Source organism: Molossus molossus, unplaced genomic scaffold, assembly GCF_014108415.1.
Source record: "Molossus molossus isolate mMolMol1 unplaced genomic scaffold, mMolMol1.p scaffold_m16_p_20, whole genome shotgun sequence".
NCBI lineage: Eukaryota > Metazoa > Chordata > Mammalia > Chiroptera > Molossidae > Molossus > Molossus molossus.
The window spans coordinates 50763408-50786888 of NW_023425356.1; the positions used below are offsets into that span (position 1 = coordinate 50763408).

The following is a 23481-nucleotide window of genomic DNA, read 5'->3' on the forward strand; positions in this document are numbered from 1 at the left end:
CTTCAAGGATCATCAGGGTGACCTATCCCACAGCTATCTTCTCACAGTGTGGTTCGGGCTGTGAAGGAAGCTGGGGAAGGAGAGGGGCACAGAGATTAAGTACTCGTTTTCCTAATGGGCCACCCCTGTCCTGACTCTTGGAGCAACCCAATGATGTCATAATTGTCTTGTGTTATACTAGCTGAAAATAGAGGTTACCACCATCAAGAAGAGGCTGTATTTCCAAGCATCCTTTTAGTTGAAACATCCTTTGGACCAGGATGTGCAGCGGGAGCTGGAATTAATTCGGAAAGTGAGAAGATGAACGCATTACTAGCCAGTGGATATGGACTCTTTGGACCACAGTGGCCATTTGATGACATCCCAAAGGCAGTCACAAGGTAAGACAGGGTTTTCTATGGACTCTGGAAGCAAATCAGGATTGAAATTTCAAAGCAATGTATTGGAAGATAAGAAAATCTAATTCTTATACCTCTGTTCTATGTTGGTGTAGGACAATCACTATTGCTAAAACTAATAAATTTCAACTTAATAACTTTCCTGTATTAAAACGCTTTCCTGGCTTCAGATGCCTGAAGAAAGTGCCCAAATATCACACTGTCTTATACTTGCCCCCCATTTTGCTCCTCCTAGTTTTTCCAAACTTATTTTTCATTGGTCTCCCACTCAAACCTAATCCTGTAACCATTTCAACTAAATATACAGCGGTGTTCCGCGCATTCGTCTTTGTACATACTACTGCCTTTCCCTACAATAGCGCGATTATGCTCTCTGCCACATAAATTACCATTTATCCTCTGTGAGCCTTTCTCTGAGCCTCTGTCCATCAAGAGTGGACTATTCCCTCCTTTGTACCAACATTGTACTTGTCCCATGCTGCCATCGTGACGGCCATCAATGTGCTCATTATTTGTTACATGCTGATGACTGTTTTCTTTGAAGGCTGTCATTATATCTGATATGTACTGAGGAATGACACAGTAGTAAGTTCCCTGAGTTTTCATTTTGCCTGATAGCTGGGGATCGGCGAGTAAATTCATAAATTAGTGGAACACCAAATCCATCTCTTTCTCTCCCCTGCCTCCCTCCCCTTTCCCCCTCTTCTGTCTCATCTCTCTCTCAAACAAATGTTTTTTAAAAAACCATGAAAAGCTTCTCTTGCCCAGAAAATGTTTCAGCTGTGACTTCCCTATTCCATCCAAACACTGTGAAAAAACTATGGTAGCACCCTCACCCTATTACTAAAAGCCAAGTGGAGAGCCTAGATTTCTACCCCTACCAAGTTATGACAAGGTACCTTCTTCCCCACCAGAACGTTCCCAACATTTCAGTGGTAAAAAGACCTTCCACCACCACGGTGTCGGTGGAGACCTTATGGGAAGCAATAGAGACATGATTACTCAAGTATTTTGAAATCGTTTCTGTTTTGTTTTTTTCCTAGTATGTGCAATACTATCATGATAATTCTAGAATAAACCTCATTGTGCACACATGCTAGAATGTGAGGCCTGTAACTAGAAGTCGAATTGTAAAGATTTAGGTATATGCCTGTTCAACTTCACAAAATATTCTCAAGTGGTAGCCCCAACAACATACACCCAAACCTGAAATGTTTGCTAAACAGTTTCCTGGGGGGTCCATATTTTCACCAGCACTTGGTATCATCAGACTTCTTAATTTTTCACCCTCGTCAGTGTAAAATAGTAACTTTTTATTATCTGCATTGGCATCTTCCTGGTTACTGTTAGGTGGAGCATCTTTTCATGCTTTGTTTTCTTTCTTTTTTTCTTCTTCTTCATGCTGTTTCTATTTCCTCTTTTTAGTCTTTGCTCATTTTCCTATTGGGTTTATTGTCTTTTCCTTTTTGATTCATTGGAGATCTTTTAAAATATTATTCAATCTATTTAAACTAAAAGAAAAACGTTTACCCATGTCTTCTACCCCATCACACAGACCGACAGCTTCTGTAGTTCAGTCCCAGTTTCAGTTTCTCTCTTCGTCGCTCCGGTTTTCAGCTCTTTCTTTCTGGCTCTGACATTTTCTCTAGATTATTTGTTGTTGTTTCAAGCTCAGGTATACATTTTTTGTTTAAACTCCAAATGTTTATTCAATACCAACTACGGCATGGATGCTGTTCTAAGCATATAGAGGTGAACAAAAGTCTTTGATCTCAGGGAGCTTACATTACAAAAATGTGTGTTATGCATTTTAATGGATATTGTGATCTGGCAACTTTAGGTATTGTGGGGGTGTTAAAGTAATCTAGGCATGAATGATAATTTGTAAAATTTTATATCAATTTTAAGAATGAATATTTTGGGGCAGAATAAAATAGGAATGCCAGTTAGTAAAGAACTGCAGTATTCCAAGTAAGATGTGGTTAGACTAGTAGGTAGTAATGAAAATGGGGAAGAAAAGCTGGATAACAGGACTGTTTTGAAGGAAGAAATAATAGAATTTTATAATAGTTTAATAAGAGGGCATGAGCCCAGCTAGTGTGGCTCAGTGTAGTCCCCTGGACTAAGAGGTCCCAGTTTGGTTCCTGGTCAGGGCACATGCCGTGGTTGTGGGCTCGATCCCCAGTACAGGGCGTGCAGGAGGCAGCCAATCAATGTCTCTCTCACATCAATGTTTCTATCTCTCTCTCTAAAAAAATCAATAAAAACATGTTTTAAAAAATAAGAGGACATGATACAGAGGAAGATGTTAAAGTTAGCTCCCATAATTCTTCCCTGGAAGACTGAATGAATGACTACAACACTGACTTAAACAGTGCTGCTGGCGGGAATGGACGGGCAGATAAAAATAACATCTCTAGCGGTATTGACTGTGTCTCTGTATTTAATATTCCATGTAGTGCATTGCAGTAACTTACTGCATTTGAAAAAGGCTGTGGAATAACCACATAGACATGGCTCTAGGTGGCTGAAAATATAGAACTAGAAAAGAGTAAGGGACAGGATTACAGGTGCGGAGAGGGAATGAAGGTGTCTTCTTTGTATCCCTGGAGCCTGGTTTGGTGTTTGACACACAGCTGGCCCTAAATATTTACTGAATAAATGAACGTGAGTCGTTTGCATCGATGTGGCAGCTGAGCCCATGGGATCAGACGTGAAAGCAGATGACATTTACTTGCTAAGGTTCAAGGACATCCCTTCTTCCCTATGGCCTGCACTGCCAACAGCTGCCTGCCTCAAAGGAAACAATTCCGAAAGTGCCTTGATTTCGGGATAATGAGGGGAGGAAGTGGAGTTTCACAAGTTGTGTGTGTGTGTGTGTGTGTGTGTGTGTTGGGGTGGGGGGGTGGGGGGAGACAAGGTTCATTCTAGGTCTAGGATACCAAAGTGGAAGGTCACGATTTGACTCTGAATCCAAACTGCTACTAGCTGTATTCAATTGGCAAAGGGTCAAGCTATGTGCAGTAGTTCGGGCTTCTCAATGAGCGCAGTGCAGTTCCTTTTCCATGATGTCCCTCCAAAATGCAAACCTCACTGTGCAGGTTGTCGCCCGACGGCTGGACCGCTCTGTAGCATCCTCTACGGAGAAGGTAAACGGATTCCTTTCCCCCCTTTTCAAGAGGACGACCTGAAATTCTAATTTGGGTGCCTGGGGATTCTTTTCAATTCCCATCCTCAAGGGGGCGGTGACCAGGGAGTCACTCCTTAGCCACAGACGCCCACGTGCGCCGCCATAGCCTCCAGGCTCTGCTCCCGGGGCGTCAGATTAGTCCCAGGGTCCAGCACCTCTTACTGAGCCTGCGCGTAGTGGCGCGACGGAGCGGGCGCATGCGCCTTGAGGCGGGGCTGGCCGAGGCGGCGCTCTGGGAGGCTCGTGTTTGGGGGCCTGGGAGATGTGGGAGGAGCCGGCGGCCTCACCGTGGTAACCACAGCGCTGCCCGGGCTCCGCCTTGCAGGCCTCAGGACTGTCATCGCCTTTGGGGGTCGGGGCACTTGGGCCACCGTTTCCGGAAGTAGCCCCGCCAGCCTCTCTCAGACACCCCCATCCTCCCCACGCCGTCGCCGCCGCCGCTATGCAGGGGGAGGACGCCAGATACCTCAAAAGGTGACTCCCCAAGGCGCAGTCCCACCCTCCTGGCCCGGAGTCCTGCTGATATTCTTAGAGGTTCTTGGGGTTGGCCTTGAGGTGTCACTGGGCAAAGCGAGAAGCTCGGAAGAGGGGTGGACACGGGGAGAAGTGGGGGACAGGGGAGGGAAAGGTGCATTGGGTGAAGAGGTTCTGCAGCCGCCCACCTGCCTCGCCAGGCCCTGGCCGCACCGACGGTGGCTTCCCGCTGCATCACCTCGTTCTGGGGTGCGGGGCGCAGGGCGGAGACGACCCCGCTTCCCCGCGCTCCCGCCCCCTGGCCCATTCGGATTCTGCATTTCCCCTAATCCATCAACCCGTGGGGGCCTGGACCTGAAGTCTTCCGGCGCCTCTGCGCTCTGTCTTCGGTTTGGGGGTCACTGCCCCGGGGTTCTGGAACGATGGAGGGGAAAGAAGCGATGGCTTTTCATTGCTAAACGGAGGCTGGACTGAGATGTTGCTTTCCAGTCTGCTTTCCTCATCAGTTTCCTCCATCTGACTGCCAGGTGTACAGTGTCATTTTTTTTGTAGGACTGTAATTATCAGGAGGTTTGTCCAGGAGCTTGACATGGAACAGGCCATAATCATTTTAATTTAAAAATATTTGTAGTATCAATTACTCTTTAAAGAAAACTATAGATCTGTCGGGATTATTTGTTTGACTTCTGTCAAAGATAAGATCATCCCAGATGAAAAGGATACCTCTCAGTGGACCAAGAGTTAGCCAGTGATCCAATAGAGAAAAAAAAAAAACCTTAATTAGGGTGCTCCATTTTAAAATTCCTTGTTCTGATTGAGTAAATACCCTGGGAAAGTCACATGTATTCATTTGGACACCGTTTCCTTATCTAAAAACGGGGCAAATATTACCTTATGAGAGGACCAAATGTGAAAATACTTTTAAGAGATAAAACATGCATGTAAGGTAATGGTATTATTATGTTATGCTATACTTTTACTGAATATATTTACCCAGGCAGGACCCTCATCATTGCAGAAAGATCTTCTAACCTTTAATAGACACTTAAAAGGGATTCAGTCAATTGTATGATTAAACAGTCAACCAACCAACTGCATTGTCTTTGCAGAACTGAGGCATCTCTTGCCTGCCCTTCTCATTTTGCAGAAATATATCCAAAACTGTCAAATAACCAGCCTTTATTTTTAAAAAGGAATAGTAATCATAACAAGTATATAGTCAGTATTTATTTCCTCACTGAATTTTGCTTACGTTGATCTTTTGATTGAAAATTTTGTAACAGAAAATAAATTTTTTCTTTCAACTTTAAATATAAGATTGTTCTAGAGCAAAGAGCCATGGTGCACCATTAGCTTATTTTTCACGTAATACAGTTTTTCTTAGGCATCTTGTACCCATTTGGACCCTTAGGCATACTATAACTTACAACCTTCAACCTATTGCTTACTTTCAAAGCCATATTATCTAGAGTTAAAAACAACAACAACAGACAAATAAGTCACCATCATGTTTGAAGTACAATAATAGGTCAGAATCTGGAAATGTTGAAATATTTACTTCCCAATTTTGTCTAATTTTGACAAAATAGGTAATAAAAAGTTTGCATGGCCTGCTTCAGATTAGAAATATGCAGGTGACTGACATCTAGTCATACAGACCTGAAGGTTTATGATGTCTGACAGAACCTCCCATTTTAATGATTGGTTCTTTGATGATTACATATATTCCTTTTGTAATATTTTTACTTTTATATTTTGTTTGTAGCAGGACAAAAGTATGTTTTCAGTCTAATAGATTCACTCTACATTTAATTAACTTCAGTGATTTCATTGTAGCCATCACTGATGAATCTCAAATCTCTATGTTCTGCTAACAGTTAGTGTTTTGATTCAATAGTGCTTAATACTTACCAAATATCTGTATGCCTAGCATTGTTTTGGTCACTGGGAAAATAATTAAAGATAACAAAGTTTTTATCTTTAATTAAAACACACACACACAAGTAAATAGACAGTTAACATTTAGTGATTATTTTTTTTGGCTCCACTTAAAACTGTCCAATGGCTTTCCATTGCTCTTAGAGCACCTACCTTTTCAGCTTCATCTCTGCTCCTATCCTACCCCCAATAACTCCATACTCTGCAAATAACTTCTTTTAGATGCCTGTATGTTTCAGTGTTATGTTCTAAATGCCCTTCCCATTGTCTTGCCTTGTTCACTCAGTTAACTCTTCATCTTTCCTTTTTTGTTTAAATATCACTTTTTCTAAAAAGTCTTTCTTGAGCCACCCTTTCCCACCCCACATTCTGGGTCAACTGTGCCTGCTGGGTTCCCATGATACCTGCCTTATACCTTATCTTTCCCCACACTCGGCTGCTTCATTGTTATTGTTTGTTTTTCCTGCTGGTCTATAAACTTCAGAAGGGTAGGGTACTATGTATCTTACTTACACTCAGCACAGTGCTTGGAATGTAAGTACTCACTAAATAGTTATTCAATGAAGTGAGAATAGGCTACAAAGAAAAATGGACCAAATCCTATAGGACTTATGATCTGTAGTGAAGAGTTGAGACTTATAAGAGCAGTGAGTAACCACTGAAGAATTTTAAGAGTGAATGGTATTCATTCATTCATTCATTCATTCAATAGTTATTTAAAATCCTACCATGTAAGTCACTCAGCCAAGTGATAAAAAGTATTAGATGAATGAAACATTTTCCCCGCCTTTATGGTGCTTATAGTGTAGCAAGAAATACAGACTTTAAACAGTATATTATCAGAAGTAATTATTTTATTGTATGTATGATAAGCAATATAAGTGTATGATAAGTATGTGACCTGTGTAAAGCTTTTTATACACAGTATAATTTTTCAGCATTCATCTATATTTTAACATTCATCAGTATAGTGCTTCATTCCTTTTAATAGCTGGATAATAACCCATTGTATACATATAGCACATTTTGTTTGTCCATTCATCTGTTCATGGACATTTAGGTGGTTTTCTTCTATTGGCTATTAAGAATAAAGCTACTATGAACATTCTGGTACTAGTTTTTGTTTAAACATCTGTTTTCACTCTTTTGGTATGTTTTCAGTTGTTGCAGGGTCATATGCTAATTATATGTTTAAGTCACTGAGGAACCGCTGAACTGTTTTCCATAGTGGCTGCACCATTTTACTTTCCCACCAGCAATGTATGAAGTTTCCAGTTTCTTTGCCTTCTTGCTAATACTTATTGATTTTTAAAAAATTATGGCTATTCTAATGTAAAGTCATATCTTATTGTGGTTTTGATTTACATTTCTCTAGTTACCAGTGACATTGAGCATCTTATATGCTTCTTGGCCTTTGTCTGCCTTCTTTGGAGAAAAGAGTTCTTTATATGATCTAGAAATTAGACCCGTCATATCAGTGATTTGCAAATATTTTGTCCCACTCTGTGGATTGTGTTTTCACTTCCTTAATGCTGTCCTTTCATATGCAGAAGTTTTAAATTTACATTTTCTTTAGTTGCTTTTGCTTTTTCAAAAAAACTTCACACGATCATTGATTTTTTTAAATTCCAGTCTATCCCTCCCCTTCATGAACCTTCAACTCTTTTTCTGTATCAATGGGTCTGTTTCTGTTTTGTTTTGTTTATTCATTTGTTTTGTATTTTTAGATTTTTATTGCTGAGTAGCATTCCTTTGTATGTATAGATCACATCTTCTTTATCTAGTTATCTATTGCTGGAAACCTAGGTTGCTTCCATATCTTGGCTATTGTACACAGTGCTGCAGTAAACATACGGGTGCATATATCTAGTATTTTTGTTTCCTTCGGATAAATACCCAGAAGTGGAATTGCTGGATCATATGGCAGTTTTATTTTTAAGGAATCACCATACTGTTTCCATAGTAGTTGCGCTAATTTACAGTCCCACCAACAGTGTATGAGGGTTCCTTTTCTCCACATCCTTGTCAGCACTTGTTATTTGTTGATAGCCATTCTGACAGATGTGAGGTGATATCTCATTGTGGTTTTGATTTGCATTTTCCTAATGATTAGTGAGGTTGACCACCTTTTCATGTGTCTGTTGGCCATCTGTATGTCCTCTGGAGAAATATCTATTCCAGTCTTCTGCCCAATTTTTTTTTTTTATCCTCACTCAAGGATGTTTTTTTCATTGATTTTTTTTAGATAGAGCGGGAGGGAGGGAGGGAGGGGGAGAGAGAGAGTGAGAGAGATCAATGTGAGACACATCAATTGGTTGCCTCCCGCACAACCCCTACTGGGCCAGGGATCGGAACCTGAAACCAAGGTACATGTCCTTGATCTGAATCGAACCTGAGACCCTTAGGTCTGCGGGCTGAGGCTCCAACCACTGAGCCACACCGGCCAGGGCCTGCCCATTTTTTAAAAATTGGATTTTTTGCTTTTCCGTGTCAAGTTGTATGAGTTCTTTATGTATTTCAGATATTAAACCCTTATGGGATGTATCATTTGTGAATGTCTTCTTTCATTTAGTAGGTTGTCTTTTCATTTTGTTGATGGTTTCCTTCACTGCACAAAACTGTAGTTTAATGTAGTCCCATTTGTTTATTGTTTATTTTTTGTTTCCCTTGCCTAAGGAGACATGTCCAAAAAGATATCACTAAGAGCAATGTTGAAGAGTTTGCTGCCATGTTTTCTTATAGGAGTATTATGGTATCAGGTCTTACATTTAAGTCTTTAATTCATGTTGAGTTTATTTTTGTATAATGTATAAGAAAGTGGTTTAATTTCATTTTTATCATGTATCTGTACAGTTTTTCCAACATCACTTATTGAAGAGACTGACTTTACCCCATTGTACTTGCCTCCTTTGTCATAGATTAATTGACCACATAAGGAAGGATTTTCTATTCTGTGGGCTCTGTATTCTATTCCGTTGATGTATGTATCTATTTTTGTGCCAGTACCATATTGTTTAGATTATTGTAACTTTGTAGTATAGTTTGATATCAGGAGCATGATACCACCTACTTTGTTCTTTCTTAAGATTTCTTTGGCTATTTAGGGTTTTTGTGCTTCTATATAAATTTTAGAATTATTTTTTCTAATTCTGAGAAGCATGCCAGTAGTATTTTAATAGGAATTGCATTGAGCCTATATATTGCTTTAGATAGCAAGGACATTTTACCAATATTAATCCTAATAAATGAGCAAGGTATAGCTTTCCATTTATTTGTGTCTTCATTTCTTTTCATCAGTGTCTTATAGTTTTCAGAGTACAATTTATTCCTAGGTATTTTATGCTTTTTGATATAAGTATAAATGGGATTGTTTTCTTAATTTCTCCTTCTGATAATTCATTATTGGTATATAAAAGCACAATAGATTTCTGTATCCTGCAATTTTACTGAATTCATTTATTAGTTCTAATAGGTTTTTTTTGGGGGGAGGGGGTTGTCTCTAGGGTTTTAGTTGGTTTTAATGCCATTAAGAAACCATTGCCAAATCCAAGGTCATGAAGTTTTCTCCCTATGTGTTAACACTTCTAAGAGTTTTTTAGGTTTAGATTTTAAATTTATTTGGTCCTATTTGAGTTAAATATGTGGTGTGTAGTAAGGGTCCACTTTCATTATTTTACACATCCAGTGTCTCAGCACATGTTAGAGAGATTGTTCCTTCCCCCAGTGAAAGGTCTTGCCACCCTTGTTGAAACCAGTTGACTATTTATGTCGAGGTTTATCCCTAGGCTCAGTTCTATTCCACTGGTCTGTGTCTGTCTGTCTTTCTGCTAGTACTTCGCTGTTTGATTACTGTAGCCTTGTAGTACATTTTGAAATCGGAAAATATGAGTCTTTCAACTTAGTTATTCTTTTACAAGATTGTTTTGGCTACTCAGGGTCCCTCGTGTTTCCACATGAATTTTATGATCTCTTTTCCATTTCTTTAAAAAGCCCCGGAGAATTTGATAGGGGTTGTATTGAATCTGTAGATCACTTTGGGGAATGTTGCCATTTTAACTGTAAATCTGATTTAAATGTATATGTTAATCCAACCCACATATTTTTGGAACTAGAATCTAGATTAAAAACCATGAACATTTTATAAGTTTTTAATGTATCTATATACCTGTTTTTATTTTACATTATAGGAAAGTTAAAGGAGGAAATATTGATGTACATCCATCAGAAAAAGCACTCATTGTTCAATATGAAGTGGAAGCTACCATTCTTGGAGAAATGGGGGATCCCATGTTGGGAGAACGAAAAGAATGCCAAAAAATGTAAGTTTTCTTTCTTTGTGTACATTTTGAGAGTAGTGAACCTTATACAAACGTTATAGAAATATGATATTTAAATCTGCATAGATGATGAATATCTACGGCATTCTTCTAGACACACTTCATACTAGCGAAGCAGAGATAACATTCAATTAAAAATACAGATATATTTATTTCAGAGAAAATCATGTCTGTAAGCATAATGGGAACCTACTGAAAAATCTATTCTGTTTTATCCCATTTAGTAAATGCATATAGTAGAAGATAAGCTACAACTTGTGAAATCAATTATAAAAATATGTTTATGTGGTACTTTTTAGCTTAATTTAGGAAATTTCTATTTTGGGGGATCCTGTGTTCTTCCTTCTTCTTCCCTAGAATTGCAGAAAGTGGTATGATTTTTAAAATTCGCAAATGGGGTATGCACCTTGAATTCATTCCTTAAAAATCTAGCCTTCTGGCCCTGGCTGGTTTGGCTCAGTGGTTGGAGCGTCCACCCATAGACCAGAAAGACCCGGGTTCAATTCTCACTAAGGGCACGTACCTCGATTAAAGTTTGTCCCCGGCCCAGTGGGGTCGTGTGGGTGGCAACCACTTGATGTGTCTCTCTCCAATGTTTCTCTCTCTCTCTCTTCCACCCCTTCTTCCTCCCACTCTATCTGAAGATAAATGCAAAAATGTCCTCAGGTGAGGATAAAAAAAATATCTAGCCCTCTGGAAGTTCCTAATAAGACAAAAATTTTCTGACTCACTGAATTGAACTTAGATCTTCCAGTATCCTACACACTTTTCTTTCTGCATTTTAAGACTTTCAGGAGCCCCTTGGGAACTGGCCTCTTCCGTTAGTCTGTAGTTGTGTAGGTAATGACCTTGCCTTCCTTCCATAGTTTTGTGGAAGCAAGGAAGGTCTGAGATCACCTAGTATTCTCTCCCAGCCTGTGGGGAGTAATTAAAACTAATTTTAGTGTGTTCTGGTGGCAGTAAGTGTATTCAGACTGCCAGGCACGCATGGCAAAGACTGCCAAAGAATAGTTAGGAGAGCAAGGTCTTTGCCTTTAGAACCTCCGACCTCCACATTTCATGAGACAGATTTAGTTTTTAGTTCTTAAGAATGCAGTCAGCAATCTTATGCAATTAGAAATACATGAGAATGCTGTTAGTGTTTGAAAATCTGCAGTCTTTCTAGACAACGGATACATTCACTAGAAAGAGTTACTACCGACTGTGGCTGGAGTACATGGATGTAAACATCCGTAAGGGGAAACCCGAGGACCTCAATTTGGGACACTTCACCTCGGCTGCACACGACCTAAAGAGGCATCATGTTGTGGGACCTAAAGGAGAACGGGCCTGTTGATAGTTCAAGAGGTTTTATCAATGGCAGCAGCTGCGGGGGTGGGGGAGGGCTGGGGGGCTGGGGGTAGAAGGATCGGGGACACTCATATAGATTGAGATAGGTGTGAAGTGAGTCTGTCATTGAACTGGGTAGTCAGTGCTGCGGCCCAGGTCAGGAAGACTTGTTCTTCATTGTTCTTTATTGGGAAAAGAGTATACAAGCCCATCTCCAACAGAGTCCCAGTGTCTGAAGGTTTCTGCATAAGAAACTGATGGTTATAGTCCAAAAGAGTATTTTTCTTGTGAGTTTTGTGTGTTCTTAGTAGGCGTGGGCTGCCTAATGAAGATTCTAGTTTTTTATTATACGAATAATCAGTAAATGTACTGGTAACGTTTCCTAAAAATTCTAGCCCTACTGATTTTTTTCTTTGTCTTTTATAATAAGGAAAGGATTTAGGAGAGACCTACACACTAAAAGAAGAAAATCTGTCTATTATTTTTAATGGAAAGAAGATGAATCAGATTGCTAAAATATATATATATATATATATATATATATATATATATATATGATACATGACATTATGCATGTGTCAAAGCCCATAGAACTATACAACACAGAGTAAATCCTAACATAAACTGTGGACTTTAATTTATAATAATGTCAATTTCATTTCATCAGTTGTAACAAAGGTGGTAATAACAGAAAAAAAACTGTATTGGGGGTAGTGAGGGGTTACATGGGAACTCTGGACTTTATGCACACTTTTTCTGTAAACCTAAAAAGACTAGTAAGAAATTTTAAAAATATATATTTATAGCATTTCTATTGTGCCTCTTCTGAATTAGAGGTCTTTGGAGAGTTTTTCTCTGAATGGACACTCATTTCTATCTGTTTTGTGATTTGCAGTAAAATTATACAAAAACATAAGCAGGAATTTAAAAGATTTAAAAGGTAGAAATATAAACAACCAAAAAATAAAATAACGGGACCGAGTATAGCTCGGGTTCTTGTGGTAAACATGAGAAGCCACTGTAGCATATTTAAACTTTACAAAAGGAATTTATTAAAGGCTGTTAGGTAGATCATAGAATCCCAGACTTGGGATGACCATTAGCTGTGAATAATTTCTAAATCTCTCTACTGGACTTATTTCAGAAGAGATCACCTACCCTGAATGACAGTTTCACAGATGCTTCGTATAGGACCTTTTTCTCAGCTCTCTGTCCCTGCTCGCCTCTCACACCTTGATGTCTCCACATACTGGCCGTCCTTTCCAGGAAATGATTCTATACAGTGCCTACCTTCTTTTGTTTCTCTTTTTGAATCCAAGCCTTGCATGAGTATATCTGCTTGAGTCCTAACCCTGAACTTAATTTTATGTTTCATAGCTCATCTTGGTGCCATAAATTCATATAAATGGGCAACTGTTTCCAGACCCTGAACAACCATTTTATTTGTCTTCCATTGAATCTCCTGCGCTAAATTAAAAAGGAAGGAGAAGCTGGTTTATTATCTGTTTTTAATGTACTCACAAATATAAAATGTTCCTCAGAATTCCTCATATAGTTCTTAAAATGCAGCCTGTTTATTTTCTTCTTCTTCCTTCTACATAATTTCCATGAGAACAACTGAACCTGGACCTTAATTGAAAAACATAAATGATCCCGTGACTGCGGTCAGAAAGTGATTCACTTTTGGCGATGTGAATTCTCACATCCAGTGACTAGGACTTTATATGTGTTACATCAGAAAGACTGTTTTAAACTGAGGTCTTCGCGTGGTTCTGACTGGAAGAAGCAGGTGTGGGTTTATGTTCCTTTGTGATCTCATGTGTTCACCTCAAAGGGAATCATTGCTTCGCATGTTCTAAGCCTAATGATATTTAACACTTAATTATATTTTACTGAAAGAGTCTGTAAGGTCCATTGAAATGCTTTGTAAATGGTTTATTTAATGAACTGTTGTTTCAGTTACCACTCACTTTAGTAATACCTGAGTTTGAAATTCTGATTCGCTTGCAGCATTCGTCTGAAGAGTCTCAATGCCAACACAGACATAACTTCCCTGGCACGGAAAGTGGTCGAAGAGTGTAAACTCATTCACCCCTCCAAACTAAACGAGGTAGAACAGCTGCTGTACTACCTTCAGAACCGCCGTGACTCTTTGTCAGGGAAAGGTAAGCCGAGGCTTCCGACTGTTCAGTGCAAAGTAGGGCTTGATTGACTGCAGTTTGTGTGCTTCAGACAAGTGTTTTATCTTTCGTTTTTGCCAGTGCTGTGAATAGTAAACGAAAGAATAGACAAACATATTAGTTTTCTACATGTTGGGCTTTATAGTAAATGGTTCCACACAAAATGATATTTCTATTTCATAACTGTGTGTGTGTGTGTGTGTGTGTGTGTGTGTGTGTTTGGGACAAATACTTATTTGTGTGTAGGTGGCTATCTTTTATATATATTGCTGAAATAAGGAATTAAAAAAATAAATATCTGTCATATTGATTCCAGAATACTAAAAGGAAAGAATTTGGGGGCAGAAAACCTATTTTCTCTACTCCAACTAGATTTATGTTTTCTAAATTTCTTATTGGCATTTAGTTTATTATTTGAATGGATGACTTAAGTATTTAAATGTAAAAATATACATCATTTGCTTTAGACTACCCTAAAAATATGTTTTATGAATCTTTCTTAGGAAAATACTACCTTTTCATTCCTTAATGTCTCTATTGCTGACATTCTTCTATCTTTAGTTCCCTCATATAAGAACTAAGCCATTAAAATGTTAGAGCTAAGTGACTGATTATTTATAGAAGACGTTTTCAAATAATATAAACCAAAAATGAAACAAAATAAAAACAGACATTTTAATGCAAAATCATCTCAGATTATTGAATGGTCAGTTATTCCATTTCATAGTATTAAGTTTACGTATCTCTCTCTCACCGTGGGGGGTCCCCAAATACGGTGCCCTTGGAATAACATAGAAAGGCTTAAGTTTTTATTGTACTAAGTGAAAAAAAAAAAAGGAATAGAAAATTTGTTTAAACTTTTTTCAAGTTAGCATTCTTTCTCTATCCACAGCAAATAAAATGCCTTGTACCTAATATATATTTTTATTAGTTAGCTAGCCCAAATACAGTTACTAACTCACATTATATGATCAATAGGTGTGCACTGAGTGAATTGGACAGTTGTGAACTTATTTAAAAGCAAAATCAAGCATTTTGAACTTGATTGCTTCCAACTATATAGCTGGCATTCAGTGTATATTTGTTAATTATTAATAAGTACATAAGGAAGATATCAATAATCTTTTTAAATCCTTACTTGAGGATATGTTTTCATTGATCTTTGAGGGAGAGAGATCGAGAGAGAGGGGGAAACATCAAGTTGAGCTATTTATCTCCCCAAAAACTCAGCCAGGGAGGAAGTTAAAAGTGCTGCCTCACATAACTTTTTTGATTTTATATTTGTTGATTTTATTTATTTATACTCTCCTTGGTATATCCTCAGTAGAATAGATGGGTTATAGACGAGCATTTATTATACATTGGAAAAAAAGATTATTTTATTAACTATTCAGTTTTTAAATTCTCAGCTAGAGTTAATGAGCTGCTGAAAATAAAAATTACTTAGTAATACTAAAAACTTAGTTCTTCTCATTAAAAGAAAACAACTATTTTTTTTTCTTACAGAAAAAAAAGAAAAAACAAACAAGCCTAAAGATCCACCTCCTTTTGAAGGAATGGAGGTGAGACTGATCTCATAGAAATCTGACTAAAGTGTTGGCCTTGACCATCGGTAATTCATACAGTCACACCGAAAGATGTATAATTTTAAAAGCTGATTGAATTTAGAAGTGCCTGAAAACGGTAGAAAATGAGCATTTAATCGAAAAGACAAAAATTATTGGGTTTGTTTTTTTAGACAGTTTATTTTGATAGAAAAAAATTTGTGAAGTGCTTTAAATATTCTTATGTTTTGAAATACTGTTTATTGTACTGATACAAATTACTTTGCATTACATTTAAAATATTTTATAATTGATAGGCCAATTTTAGAGTTTGTATACATCCCATTTTATCACTTGGGATATAATTACTTTTATATTGGGAGTCCTAGCACCCAAAGGCCTAATTTCTGCCTCTTCAGAAAGATGGCTACTCTGAGTCCTTTGGAAGCTCGTCTATTGTTGTAGAAGGCAGTATATTGATCACAGAATACCTTCTGTAAGCATTATTGTTCTTTTGGAGTACTTTCTTTTCTTTTGTTGCAGATTGATGAAGTTGCTAACATTAACGATATGGATGAATATATTGAGTTATTATATGAAGATATTCCTGACAAGGTTCGGGGTTCTGCTTTAATTCTGCAACTTGCTCGAAATCCTGATAACTTGGAGGAACTACTATTAAATGGTAACTTATAGTTATCAGTATTAAAATTAGAAAAATTATTGTGAAATATGATTTTTAAGCTTATTATATTAGAGTAAGTTAAAATTATATACTGAACTTAAGAATGCACTTATTTTCCAGCTCTTTATTACCTTTTTATTCAAATTTTTAATATGAGAACATAACATTTCAGTATTCTCTGGAGAATTCACAAATCATTTAATTTAAGTAAGGGAAATCAAGAATTAATGATACTGTGTCTTTTCTTTCTTCCACTTTGGAATACTTTTTTATTCTTTCAGTTAGGATGCAACATGATATTTGTACACATTTCAGCCTGAAGAGTTCGGACTCCCTTTAGTATTTTTCATGGGGAAGGTCTACTTTCAACAAATTCTCTTAAGTTTTATTTACTTAGGAATGACTTAATTTTTTTTATTTTTTTATCCTCACCCGAGGACATTTTTCCATTTTTTGTTCAGGTAGAGTGGGAGGGAGAGAGAGGAAGAGAGAGAGAGAGAGAAACATCAATGTGAAAGGGACACATCGAGTGGTTGCCACCCGCACAACCAACCAGGGCCGAGGACAAACTGCAACCGAGGTATGTGCCCTTAGCGGGAACTGAACCCGGGTCTCTCCGGACCGCAGGCTGATGCTCTAACCACTGAGCCAAACCAGCCAGGGCAGGAATGACTTAATTTTTCCTTGTTGTTTGAAGGATAGTTTTACTGGATAGAGAATTGTCGGTTGATTGTCTTTTTCTTTTGGCACTTTGAATATGTCATCCCACTGTGGTCATGTCTCCATGGTTTCTGATGTGAAATTCACTGTTAATCTTATTGAGGATCCTGTGTGCATGCTGAGTTGTTTTTCTCTTGATGCTTTCAACATTTTCTTTGCCTTTAGCTGTTGCCAGTTTGACTCTGATGTATTGATACCTTTGAATTTATCTTGCTTGGAGTTTGTGGAACTTCTTGGATGTGCAGATTAATGTTTTTCAGCAAACTTGGGAGGTTTTTAGCTATTATTTGTTAAATATTTATTTTACTCTTTTTTTCTTCTCTCCTGTTGGAACTCCCATTTATGTTAGTATGCTTATTGATGTCCTGTAGGTCTTTGAGGCTCTATTTATTTTTCATTCTTTTTTCTTTCTGGTCCTAAGACTAGATAATCTTAATTGGCCTGCCTTTACATTTGTTCATTCTTTCTTTTTCTAGTTCACATCTGCTGTAATGATTTCTAATGGATTTTTTATTTCAGATATTGTATTTTGCAACTGCAGAATTTTCACTTGGTTTATTTTTTAAATAATGTGTATATCTTTAGGATATTCTCTGTTTGGTTAGACATCATTCTCCTACCTTCTCATACTTTTCTTTAATTCTTTCAATATGTTTTCCTTTAGTTCTTTGAATATATTAAAATGATTGGATAGATATTTCCTTAGATACCTGGTACTACGTGTCCCAACCTTTGCTGAAGTTTGTGTGTGTGTGTGTGTGTGTGTGTGTGTGTGTGTGTGTTAGGGCATGTCTTCCATGCTCAGGCAGGTGGTTTACAGCCTTATCTTGACTTCCTGTTTGTACATTGCCTCAAGATTGTCCAGAGATGAGAGGTTAGGTCCTTCTCCAGTCTTTCTCTGGCATGTACTTATCCCTGTACATGTGCGTAGCCTTCAAGAGTCCCAGGGAGTATGTTGGAGCTTTCCAGAGATCCTGTGAATATGCTTTCCCAGTTATTCCTCTTAAAGAGTTTAGTCAGCCTCTTGTTAACCCCACTAGCAAGCCTGCTGCATGTAACTGCCGCGTCTCCGTGGGTAGTTTTCAACCCATGTCCTGGGTATAAGGCTGCACAGAGCAAGCTCTGAGTCGGGTCAAGTACGGAAACCCTGGGAACAGCTTTCCAACAAGCATCCGGTTAGGTCAGAGGGTGACAGTTCTCTGGAGCAGGGATCCGGGCAGGGCCACACTGCTCTGCCTCCTCCGTTGCTGCGAGGCTGCTGTTTGACAGATGTCATCGGGATTTTCTTTTATATTTTTGTACAATTTCTTGTATATTCTTTGAGATCACTATTATGTTCTCTAAAAAACATAATGGAATTTTAATTATACCTTCTGTAAACTCTTTAATTTTCTTTTGGCTATTTCTTGATAACCCATGTACAATTCTTGTAGTTGTATTTTATTGATATATTTCTCTGTTGTATACTACAGGAGAAAAAATAAATAAAATTTAACAAATGTGTCACTGAACCTATGCCTACATTATGATATAGTATATCACTTCCAAAGTATATACTATGAAATACTATTTTTTTCTGGATTGTAGTGGTAAAATGCCCAGATTCTTTGTTAAGTGGAACTTTTTGGAGCCTTTGCTCTTAATATGCATGGCCGTCTATGTACTTGACTCCAGAAAGATTTTGGTTTGTATGTGCTCGGCCCTGTGGGTATGAATGATTCAAAATGCCATTATAGGATTTCTTAGTTTGTTTAAAAATTTTTTTTACCAAGTGGATTAATATCATAGTGGATTCTTACTGCTTCATAATCTGAATAGCCCAAAAGCTCAAATAAATTGAACACTTTCATTACAATGATAATACTGATAATGCAGTTCATGAAATAGAATATAGATCCTAAGTGCCAAAGAAAGTTGAATTAAGAATCATATGTAACACAGAAATATTTTGTTGAATTTTTTATTATTTTAAGAATTTGTAGGCCATGTAGCAACACTAATTTGAAAACAGTCTCATTACTTTATGTTTACTTAATATGTGGTAATTCTCGTTAATCCATTCATTAATTTCACCTTTCTGGAGATAAAAACCTAGCATGGATATTTATTAATCTACCCTGAAGCTAATTTTATGAAAGATTTTTGTTTTATTTATGTCTGTTGGCATCAATTTAACATGATATTAAAATATTAGACCTATTATTTCATTTATAAGTTATACTTGGTCATTAATTTGCTTTAATGGAGCTAGTGTCAGCCTGCTAAACTGCTCATTATTTTTTTTTAGAGTTCTAGTTTTTTTACTTATTCACAAACACCTTAAATCAGATGTTAAAAAAGGTAAAAATTGGTATTGCTGTAGCAAGATTACAAGTGGAAATTCAACTCAAGAAATAAATGGTTTTCTTTTATTGTCACCCAAAATATATTTATATTACTTTATCTAAGTCATATATTATTTTTTTGTTTACAGCAATAGACTTAAAGCTGCATGTTATGAGTTTTTAAGTAACAGTTGGATTTCAGTTTTAAAAATAGCTTTCTGTGTTGGAAAGAAGCATCCTACTTTTTTGTCCCAGTTCTATCTTAGCTTTGTTACTTATTAATAAGTAGACATTTAAAACCAATCACCCTTTATACCAGAGGCAAGGCGAATGATTATTTTTGTACGTCCCATTTTCTTTAGAAACTGCCCTTGGTGCATTAGCAAGAGTCCTGAGAGAAGACTGGAAGCAAAGTGTTGAGTTAGCTACAAACATAATTTACATCTTTTTCTGTTTTTCCAGGTAAGTGTTAAACTTAGGAAATAAAAGTACTAGTCTGTATTTCTCTCTGTGTGTGACATTGGTTTAGATTATAGATCATTGGTTTGCTTAGTCTACCCATGCTCTTCCTCTGAACTCTCATTCTGTTTCCAGTTCTCTGTCCGCTCTGTTGTTCTGTCTTTAATTCAGTCTGTACTCAGCCATGCATGTACATGTGTGCATGCATGTACATGTGCAAACACCCACTCACCCATGCACACGCACACAGAGTTGGGTGGTATATTATTGTTTAGAGTTTAAGAGTATAGGCTCTGGACACAGACTGTCTGGGTTTGAATTTAAGTCCTGCTGTTTATTAGCTGTATGATCTTAGCTACATTACTTCACTTCTCCTAGCCTCGATTTTCTCATGTGTAAGCTGTGGATAGTAATCATAGCATCCTTCAGGTAGTTTCAGAATAAAGCCTATCCAGTGTAAGTGCCAATAAATGTTACTGTTTTACACACACACACACACACACACACCTGTTATGCAATCATATATATAATTTTATACATATATTCTTTAGAAAGATATTTATTGAGACATTATAAAAAGTTTCTAGCTAATTTCTAGAGAATTGCCTTCCTCTAGTCCGAAAATGTGTCAGGATTAGCAAATAAATATTTACCGAATACTTGGATGAATGAATTACCTAGGAAACGTGTGCAAAACATGATTGCTCATACTTTTAAAATTTTTTATTGATTGATTGATTTTAGAGAGAGAGAGAAACATTGATTTGTTGTTCCTTATTTATGCATTTAATGGTTGAATCTTGTATGTGCCCTCACCAGGACTTGAACCTGAAACTTTGACATATTGGGATGATGCCCTATCCACTGAGTTACCTGGCCAGGCCTGATTGCTAATACTTTACTAGCTTATTCTTTGGTATCAGTTTTTATTTTATTAATAGTATTGTCATAGTATTAGTTATGTTAGACAGTAGTCTGAAAATTTATTTTGAAAGTATCTGAATAGTTTAAATGGTTGTTAATTATAAATGTGTTCTATTTAATTTCTAACTTAAAAATAATTTTATTTCAGGTAAGGGCAGTATGTTAAAATATAGTTAAAGGAATCTCATATTTTCAAGTCTTGCTAATATGCCATGGGTGTATTTATTTACTAAAATATATCTATCAAATGTATTTTGCACATTGTTCATGCCAGTGTTTACCCAAAACAATTTCCCGAACCCACAAAATGTTTTCCTAAAATCTCTCCTTCAAAGCTTTTCTCAGTTCCATGGACTCATCACTCACTATAAAATTGGAGCTTTGTGTATGAATATCATTGATCATGAATTAAAAAGACATGAGCTTTGGCAAGAAGAACTTTCTAAAAAGAAGAAAGCTGATATCCTTTTAGAGGTTACCCTACTGTTGTTGCCTGTTACTGTGAGCTTTAGATAGATGGGGTGGCTTTTTCTTGTTTTCCATTTACAGTATGTGAAAAGTGCAAGAGTGTTTCAAAGAGTAAGATGAAGATTGAAACTGTCAGAACGTAGTTTGACATATACTTTTAAAAATCGTGTTCCAACTTTGATGAGTTGGTAAGATAAGGGAGCAGAAAATGGTGGTCCTGGGTACAGAACTGGTGTTTCTCCCAGTAGCTACACTGATAGCCCTGAGACCCTGCGGCCAGCTGAAGCCTGGCTCACCGCCGCGTAGTAGGTGACTTCCTCTCTAGTAGGTGACTTCCTCTCTAGTAGGTGACTTCGATCGGAATGGGTGTGGATTTGGAGATGAACCTAGTTTTAAATTCTATTTTTCTAATTAAGCACAATAGTACTTTTCTTAGTACATACAAATTTGAGAGGCCTGTAGAATGATAGAACCTTTAAAGTGATCTATTTTAACCTGTCTTTCAATAGAGGAATCTTTTCTGCAACTTCCCTTACAAAGAGGTTACTCAGTCTCTTCTTACCATGTCACTGCTTACTGATTTAGCTCATTCTGTGATGTGGCGTCCTGTTTATTATAAGGGTTTTGCTTAGTGTACTAAAGTGTACTTCCCAATAACTTCTATCCCTGGGTTCTAATTTCACCTACTGCATCAATATATAGAATGGATGTTTTCTTCAGCATCACATTTCTTATATTTGAAAATATTTATCATGTTGCCTCTATAACTTGATTCTTCTAGATTGGGGTCCTGATTTATTCATGTCTGTCCTTATATGACATGTTTTGCGGATTAACAAACCATACTGGTACCTTTCCTTTGAATCCAAAATGTATTGATCTCTTTTAAAAAGTTAAAATATTATTCCTATTGTGCAGAGTGTCATATGTTTCTTACTTTCCCATCATGGAATCCCCAAGACACTATGAAAGCACACACATAAGGTTTTTGACTTAATTAACATCTTTTGAATTTTAGAAATTTTCTGTGTGCTATAATCTATCTAGATAGGTATTGCCTTAAACTACATGGGCAACTCAAAAATCCTTGAGATTTTAGATTATTTCTGGAGTTCCAAGTCTCCTGAATATGTCTCAGATTTATTTAAACTGAAGAGGACCACTGGTGGGACTTTTAGCCACCATTAAGTTATACATTGTGATTGTTTGGTGGTAAGAACTGATATTTTAGAACATACCATATTCCTATAAGAATCAGATATTGGTTGTAAGATGTACTCTTATTTATGAACCACTAATGAAGAAAAAAAATGCTTCCAATTAAACTATAGCACACCATGAATTATAAGACTCATCCAAATTCTGGAGATGTTACAATGTGGGAAAATTTATCTTAGAATCAATGGATTTCAGTAATTGAAGGAATATAAAAATGGCCTATCAGAATTCTGGTCATTTCTCCTAAAATATTGCTATTTTATTAAGTTTTAAGTTTCTTTGTGTTTTGATGTAAGTAGCACTACTCAGTAGGGGATTGTTTTTAAGTGCTTGGGGATCAGAAGTCAGACTGAAGTATCTGGTTATTTTCTGCAGGTGTCCAGGGGCTTGTTTGAGGCCATAGACATAATTTTTGCATTTTGTGTCCCTCTAACTTTGGTGTATTTCTTTCTGGCATCTATTCTGAAGAGGGTGCTAAAAAGCTTTAAACCCAGTCCGTGTTCTTTGACTATTCTGGCCATCTCTCTGAAGTGGAATCCAGTATTCTCATTAGCTAAACCATTCTCTAAGGCAGTAATCTTTTTGGTACATGGACACACTTGCTAATCTATTCAAAGTTAAAGACTTGTGCACAGACATAAAATATTTGCACATGATTTCTGGGGATTCAAGTATTTTGTTAAGTCCAAACATATGTTTACCCAAGAACTCCGAGCACATCCTTGAAACTTTGGTTAAGAAGTCCTGTTATGACACAACACAATTATTGTGCAGAGAATACTATTTTATCAAACTATTGATTAGATAAAATAACTGGGTAATGTAGCACATACAGTTTAATAGCACGGTTCTTCATAGTATGTTTCAGTAGGATTTCTTTGCTTCAGTGAGTATGGCAGATCCTTAACTTGCTTACTGGATGAAGACCCTGAAAACCAAACCTTGAGAAAAGAGTATGAAAAAACCTTTAAAAAATACCAGGGGCTTGTGGTAAAACAGGAGCAGCTCTTACGAGGTATGAATTCTTAAACTCTGAGAAAAACAGCAGAGTACTTATTCTGCATTTAGTTTGTTCCATTTTTTGTCGGGTCAATAAAGCTAATACCAGAATAACAGAGTTTTATATATTTTAATATGCTACAAATTCTTTTGTCTTTAGCATGGGTAATAATGTTTTAAGTTTTACTTTACTATTTTCCACCAAAAGGCCCATTCAGTTTTTAAATGTATAGATACTTGTTATTTATTTACTCAGTATGATATTTTAATCTATTGTGTGAGCTTTTCAGTAAC

General features: G+C 37.0%; 1 protein-coding gene across 3 annotated transcripts in view; it reads left to right on the forward strand.

Moving 5' to 3' along the window:
* Positions 1-3819: 3819 nt before the first annotated feature.
* KIFAP3 (kinesin associated protein 3) overlaps positions 3820-23481 on the forward strand; it is a 108168-nt gene continuing 88506 nt past the window's right edge. For 2 of the 3 annotated variants that reach the window (XM_036272709.1, XM_036272708.1), the window contains exons 1-8: positions 3820-4062; positions 10188-10319; positions 13677-13831; positions 15353-15408; positions 15934-16075; positions 19482-19581; positions 20838-20962; positions 23105-23203. In XM_036272709.1, coding sequence (XP_036128602.1) covers positions 4031-4062; positions 10188-10319; positions 13677-13831; positions 15353-15408; positions 15934-16075; positions 19482-19581; positions 20838-20962; positions 23105-23203 — 841 coding nt within the window. In that variant the 5' untranslated portion in view covers positions 3820-4030. The remainder of the gene's footprint in view (positions 4063-10187; positions 10320-13676; positions 13832-15352; positions 15409-15933; positions 16076-19481; positions 19582-20837; positions 20963-23104; positions 23204-23481) is intronic. The other variant, XM_036272710.1, reaches the window with a different exon arrangement.